We start from the raw sequence: 7,201 nt of genomic DNA, 5'->3' as shown, positions 1-7,201 counted from the left end.
GTCCGGGAGGACCCCACATGCCACGGAGCGGCTGGGCCCGTGAGCCATGGCTCCGGAGCCTGTGCTCCGCAACGAGAGAGGCCACAACAGTGAGAGGCCCACGTACCGCAAAAAAAAAAAAAAAAAAAAAAAAAAAAACAGCAGGGGTCAAGGAGGGAAGGATTGGGAGTTTGGGATTAGCAGATACAAACTACAGGATGGATAAACAGCAGGGTCCTACTGTAGAGCACAGAGAACTATATTAAGTATCCTGTGATAAACCATAATGGAAAGAATATGAAAAAGAATGTATGTATACAAAAAACTGAATCAGAAATTAACAGAAGAAATTAACACAACACAAATTAACACAACATTGTAAATCAACTATACATCAATAAAAAAGAAGAAGGAAAAGAAAAGAAATACAAACCAAGTTTGGGTTCCCTTTGTGGGGAGGGAGCATGCAGAAGAGGGGCTGGCAGGGTTCTATTTCTTGCTCTGGGTGGCAGCTACAAGGGTGTTCACTTTCTTGTTACTCATTAAGCTATATTTATGGTTTCTGCACTTTCATGAATGTGTGTTATATTTCACAATAAAAAGTTTCTAAAACTGTAAAAAATATAAATATAAATGTAAATATAAACAAAAGTTAGCCTCCTTGAAAAGAGAAAATGGGTGAGAAAATTCTCCATATCCTGGAAATGACAGTACCAATGGGACTCTGACAGGTAGCACTCTTTCTAAGTTCCTGCCAGCACTGTGTTATATACGCTGGGGGCACAGAGAACAGCAATTCCCATAGGATGCCTGCCCTTAGCAAGGACACAGTCCACTTCCAGGATTTTATCCCCAGGACATCATTCAGCAGAAGCACGAAGATGATCCCTGCAGGGAGATTTGTAACAACAACAAGACTGGAAACCACCCAGATATTTACAAAAGCAGGAGGGTTTTCTCAACCTTTTGATTACAAAGACTATCCAGCCTACCCACACCTATACCCTGGCAGGGTCAGCCTGTTCCCTATGGACATGGTGGTTGGTTTAGGGGGAGGCTGGTAAGCCTGCCCCAAGGGGGTGGGGACTTGGAGGCTCAACCAAGGGGTGTGCGATGTGATGGTGACGGGTCACAAAGGACTTGCGGTATAAATATGGTCGGGCCAAGAGACTCTGGCAGAGTCCTGCAGTGAGGTGACGAGTTGCTTTCGTTCCCTCTCTCTCTCCGAGACTCAATTTGTGGCTGGTGGCTCTGTCTTGAACGAAGAGAGCCATGAGCAGTGGGAGTTCACCTCATTACATGGCCAATAGCTACTGTTCAGTGGGGGTGTTGAGGACCTCCATGGGGGTCCTGCAACGACAACTGTACGAGGGAGGAGAGTATGACATTTTCAAGTACGCTCCCATGTTTGAGAGCGACTTTATCCAGGTCAGCAAGGAAGGAGAACTGATTGACCTAGACAACCGCGTCCGAAGGGTGACTGTGGGCGTCGCATCCACCAGCCCCCTCTTCCCACTACCTGACGTCATGCTGCTGGCCCGAACAACGAAAGTCTGTGAAGAGCATGTCAGATGCGCCGGGATCACCAAGGGGAGAGGTTGCAAGCCCGTGAAGACCCTAGAGCTCACCAGGCTGCTTCCCTTGAAGTTTGTCAAGATCTCCATCCACAACCGTGAGAAACAGCAGCTGTGCCTGAATCTTGCTACCGGCCGTACTTTCTATCTGCAGCTGTGCCCCTCTTCCGATGCACAAAAAGACCTCTTTTCCCATTGGGAAAAGCTTGTCTATATCCTGAGACCACCGGTAGTCAGTTACAGCAGTACCCCGATGCTCCAAACTGGAGATGCAGCGACTACAGAGGATGCCAAAATCCTAGTGGGAAGCACCCACAGAGACTCAAGAACACGGGGCAGGGTGCTTTGGGAGAGCAGGGCCTTCAAAGCCTTTGGTGCTCTCTGAGACTCACCTGGGAAATACCTTCTATTGTTGAAAAGGGTCAGGGACAAACGAGCTATCACTATGGGATTCACCACACTGGAGAGGTTCCGAGTGCTTCTCCACCTTGTCCCACAGGGCTGAATTTCAGAGAGACCTTAGGTATCATATCAGCTGCACTGGTCTCATCACCAGGGCTGTAATCCCTTCTACAGCATCCTGATTGTCTGGTCGCTTCTTGAACACTTACCCCAGCCCAGGTAGTCTCATCAGTTGTGGAACATCATTCACAGTTAGGAAGTCCTTCCTTCGTTGTGTCTCCCCGTGACGCCGACATGCTGATTCAAATCAGCCCAACCCGTGTAGTCACCAAAATGCAGAAGGTGTGCATCCCTTGACCCAGGAACCCCACTTCTAGGAGTCTGTCCTGCAGAGAGAGAAGCGCAAGGGTATAAAATTAAAGTGTATATCATGGAGAATTGTATCAGTGCTTTCCCTGACCCTGGGACTGTTCAAGTAAAATGGAGTGGCCGTTTGACAGTCGTGCAGTAGATGGGATCTTGCATCCAATGGGAGCTTAGACTGGGTGATTTCAAAGGTTATTCTAAGTATAAGCCCTTGAGTTGCTCAGCTCCAGGATGACAGAGGAGCAGACAGTTCAGATCTCACTTTCTGTCATCTCTATCTTACCTGATTCTCCTCCCCTTGGCTCAGACCACAGAGCTCCACAGAGAAAGGGATCAGGATGAGGCTGGGATTCACAAGCTTCGTGACGTGACTGGACCCACAAAAAGCGCCGAAGGATCAGCAGGAGGGATGACCGTGGGCCTGGCGGGAGCCACCATCAAGGATCCAGGAGAAAGCGGAATCGGCGAGGCCACTGCAGGTGCCCCCATAGATCAAGTGCAGCCGTGAAAAGCACCGAAGTATTCAGCGGCAGGAATGACCATGGGCCTGGCGGGAGCCATTATCAAGGATCCAGGAGAAAGCGGAGCCGGCGAGGCCATTGCAGGTGCCCCCCATGGATCAAATGCAGCCGTGAAAAGTGCCGAAGGATCAGCGGCAGGAATGGCCATGGGCCTGGCTGGAGCCACCATCAAGGATCCAGGAGAAAGCGGATCTGGCGAGGCCATTGCAGGTTTCCCCCATGGATCAAATGCAGCCGTGAAAAGCGCCGAAGAATCAGCGGCAGGGTTGACCATGGGCCTGGCGGGAGCCACCATCAAGGAGCCACCATCAAGGATCCTGGAGAAAGCGGATCCGGCGAGGCCATTGCAGGTGCCCACATAGTTCAACTGCAGCCGTGAAAAGCGACGAAGTATCAGCGGCAGGAATGACCAGGGGCCTGGCGGGAGCCATTATCAAGGATCCAGGAGAAAGCAGATCCGGCGAGGCTATTGCAGGTTTCCCGCATGGATCAAATGCAGCCGTGAAAAGCGCCGAAGTATCAGCAGCAGAAATGACCATGGGCCTGGCTGGAGCCACCATCAAGGATCCAGGAGAAAGCAGATCTGGCGAGGCCATTGCAGGTGCCCCCCATGGATCAACTGCAGCCGTGAAAAGCGCCAAAGGATCAGCGGCAGGGTTAACCATGGGCCTGGGGGGAGCCATTATCAAGGATCCAGGAGAAAGCGGATCCGGCGAGGCCATTGCAGGTGCCCCCATAGATCAAGTGCAGCCGTGAAAAGTGCCGAAGTATTCAGCGGCAGGAATGACCATGGGCCTGGCGGAAGCCATTATCAAGGATCCAGGAGAAAGCGGATCCGGTGAGGCCACTGCAGGTGCCCCCCATGGATTAAATGCAGCCGTTGAAAGCGCCGAAGGATCAGCGGCAGGAATGGCCATTGGCCTGGCTGGAGCCACCATCAAGGATCCAGGAGAAAGCGGATCTGGTGAGGCCATTGCAGGTGCCCCCCATGGATCAACTGCAGCCGTGAAAAGTGCCGAAGGATCAGCGGCAGGGTTGACCATGGGCCTGGCGGGAGCCACCATCAAGGATCCAGGAGAAAGCGGATCCGGCGAGGACATTACAGGTGCTGCCAGCTTATCCTTGCAGGACACGAACCTGGTCTTGGCGGATGTTGCCAGCACATCCTCGACGGTGGCAGATGGTCCAGAGAGCAGCATGAGCATGGTGTTGCCAGTTGCAGTCACAACCAGCAAGCCTGCTGCTGGAAGAGCTGAACGGAAGGTCGCAGACCCCGTGGTCTCCACCTTGCAGACTGAAGGCTACATGTCTGAACGGGATGGAAGCCAGAAGGGCTTCCACCCCAGGGATGAAGCCTGGAGAGAAAAAAAGAAAAGAAGGACACGTCTTCATCGAGGAAAAGTTCCCATCACCGCAGGACACGTGAAGGTCACCACAGGACAGGAGGGGACAAGACCCAGAAATCATCCTCCCACTGGTCCTCATCTGGCCATGGAAACTCCAAAGTTGACAAAGGACGGGAGGACAGCTCGCAAACTGAGGAACAGCCAGTCCGCCACCAGTTCAGGGACTCTAAGTAAGACATCCAGTAAGATCCTCTCCTTCTTTAGGAGCTTCAGAGTCATTCCTGGTTCAGAAACAAGGCTCACACATGACCACTGAGAGGCAGACAAAGCCCTGGTTGGCTTCCATGTTTAGCACACATTTGCTAAAAGGGGAGAAAAAAACAAGGACATGATAAACACAAAATTCACAATACTGGATTTCTGTAGGGTAAAAAGAAGGGAGGGATGGTCTGGGAGGAAAAGCTTCAACAGAGTGGGAATTTTTCTATTATGCAAAGGGTATGTCCATGGGAATGTATTATCGTTTCCATTTTATTTTAACATCTCTGACATCAGGATGATTTTTATACTGCTGTCAGCCAAGTGGCAGTCACTGCCTTAGAAATATCTCAACCAATTTGTTTCACTGTTGTTTTCCTTTTAATATATGCACAAGAGATGGATGACAAAGTCTGAAAGAGATCTTTCAAGAACTATAAGATAAAGAAACTAAGGGACATAAATACTCACTATCCAGGAACACAAGAAAGGTTTAGAGGTATTGTTAAGGAATAACAGAATAATCCAAAATGCTCTGTACTGATGAACTATGCAAATTATGTATGCATGTGGAAAGCGATTCTAAAAATAAAAAAAATCATAAATGAGATTATGAAATCTCATTTCATACTGAGATTATGCATTCTTAAATGCCCATCATAAAAAAGTCTTTCCAATTTAAAAAAAAGTTGTAAATAAATTTCATGAGTCCATGAAAATCATTCAATTGTTAACAACAGTTGATAACAGTTGGATTAGAGTAACTGTTGGTAACAGTTAACCACCGTTGGATTTGAGAAGAATGCCTCTGAGAACCATGTGTGTTTTTTGTTTTTGGGGTTTCTTTTTTTGCGGTATGCGGGCCTCTCGCTGCTGTGGCCTCTCCCATTGCAGAGCACAGGCTCCGGACGCACAGGCTCAGCGGCCATGGCTCACGGGCCCAGCGGCTCAACGGCATGTAGGATCTTCCCGGACAGGGACACGAACCCGTGTCCCCTCCATCGGCAGGTGGACTCCCAACCACTGCGCCACCAGGGAAGCCCCATGTGTCTTTGTATGAACCGGGGAGTCATCTGCTAGCCTTGCAATTCTCTGCTCATTCCCTTCTGTGACAACAGGGTCTACTAGGATGGAAGTTGGGTTTCCAGTAAAACTTAGGGACTTTCTCTGCAGAGCAAATTAAGTGGTAGAGGTGGAGGAGGTGAGAAATAAGATACGGATTCTGGGAGGAGTGGTAGCTTGGGAGGATGAGAGGAAGCCCTTCTCAGTTGCTCTGGTGGGTGGCTGGAAAATCCCATCTTGTGATTTCCGATACACAAAGACCAATAGATTGCGGGGATCAGTGTGTCCTTGGAGTTCACTCTTGAAGCACTGGGTCTTGGTAAGAGGAGAGAAAGAGCCATGTTCTCTAAGACCTGAGAGGGATTTGGGGGAAGCCTTCCGGAAATGTGAGGAGTTACGGGGTAGAGGAGGGAGATAAAGGGGAACTCTTTCCCAAGCCTTTGACTCAGAGCCCCAGATTTTCACTATGCCAGAGGCTGAATCAGCCTACTTAAAACAGCTTCATCTTAGGATTCTGTACCCTTGGCTTTACCTTTTGTCTTTCTTAGCGTGTATTAGGCATTCTCACTCCCTCACCCCAAAGGACTTCTTTAACATGAACCTAGTTAGTCCACTATGCAGGGCGTTCGCTGAGCAGACCCACAGTTGACACAGTTTACACCTCCAGTGCAGTAGTAAAGTGGAGGTGGGGACTTGCCCACCGCAACGTGCCCTGCCTGGCACTTTCTCTGGATTTCCTTTTCTATCTTGACAGTTCATCAAGAGACACGTGCACAGATACCTACGTATTTCAAAGCAACAGGCATCTTCCTCTGGAGGGAGACATCAATTTGGGTAGCAAGTCAGTACACCCTATCAGATCAAGGCCAATATTTTGGACAGCAATATTCATCACCATGGTAGCAATTCTGCAGCTGCAAGTGCAATGAGGCAATGGATGGTTGATTACAGACTGACCAATGTCCCAAACTTCAAGTCTGGCAACACACATACATACTAGAAAGGGTTTTTTTTCCCTACAGCAAAATAAGGTCCTTCACAGGATTGTTGAAGACGTGCTATGGTGGGAGGCATATTGAAGGCAGTGTCGTGGCTGGCACAGCAAGCGTGATGTGATGCTGGGGAACACAGCAGGGGCCACGCCATGCAAGGCTTTGAGGTCCATTTAAAGGATTTTGATTTCTGACCTTGGAGGGATGCAAAGCCATGATATGTTTTCAATAGGGGAGTGGCCTGATCAAATGTGCACTTTGTGGAGGGTACTGTGGTTTCTGTGAAAAGAAGTATTTGGCTGGGGGGGTTGTTAATATGGGACTTTATGTGACTTCCTATTTTTGGCCACAGGATCTATATAATGAGGAGATTGGAGAGTATGTTTTGAAAGACACCGTTCCATTTGAAATATCCACGTGGGGTGCATTTCTTCAACGAAGGACTTGTGGCCCCAGCTGCTGGGGGTGCATCCCACAGAAAGCCTTCAGCTGGCAGTGAGTTTGGAAATTGCCTGGGTTCCTCACCTGAGGTGCACGGCAAGAAATGATTGACGTGGAGTGTGAAGGTCAGGCCATCGTAGCCCAACACAGACCCTCTCGGAAGGGTCACTCCAGTTCAAGAGCTCAGCTTCGGGCTTCCCTGGTGGCGCAGTGGTTGGGAGTCCGCCTGCCGACACAGGGGACACGGGTTCGTGCCCCGG

The 7,201-nt window shown here is 49.7% G+C and overlaps 1 protein-coding gene across 1 annotated transcript; it reads left to right on the top strand.

Annotated features, from left to right (window-relative positions):
- Positions 1 to 1,275: 1,275 nt before the first annotated feature.
- Positions 1,276 to 1,791, top strand: LOC132485892 (Golgi-associated RAB2B interactor protein 3-like; the record flags this gene model as incomplete). The annotated part of the gene is made up of 1 exon (XM_060092497.1): positions 1,276 to 1,791. A coding segment is annotated over one exon (516 nt), but the record flags the coding sequence as incomplete, so codon positions are not given.
- Positions 1,792 to 7,201: the final 5,410 nt, after the last annotated feature.

The sequence above is a fragment of the Mesoplodon densirostris genome, chromosome 3, assembly GCF_025265405.1.
Source record: "Mesoplodon densirostris isolate mMesDen1 chromosome 3, mMesDen1 primary haplotype, whole genome shotgun sequence".
Classification (NCBI taxonomy): Eukaryota; Metazoa; Chordata; class Mammalia; order Artiodactyla; family Ziphiidae; genus Mesoplodon; species Mesoplodon densirostris.
The sequence above is the reverse complement of the archived record's forward strand: the minus strand, read 5'-3'. Positions and strand labels throughout refer to the sequence as shown.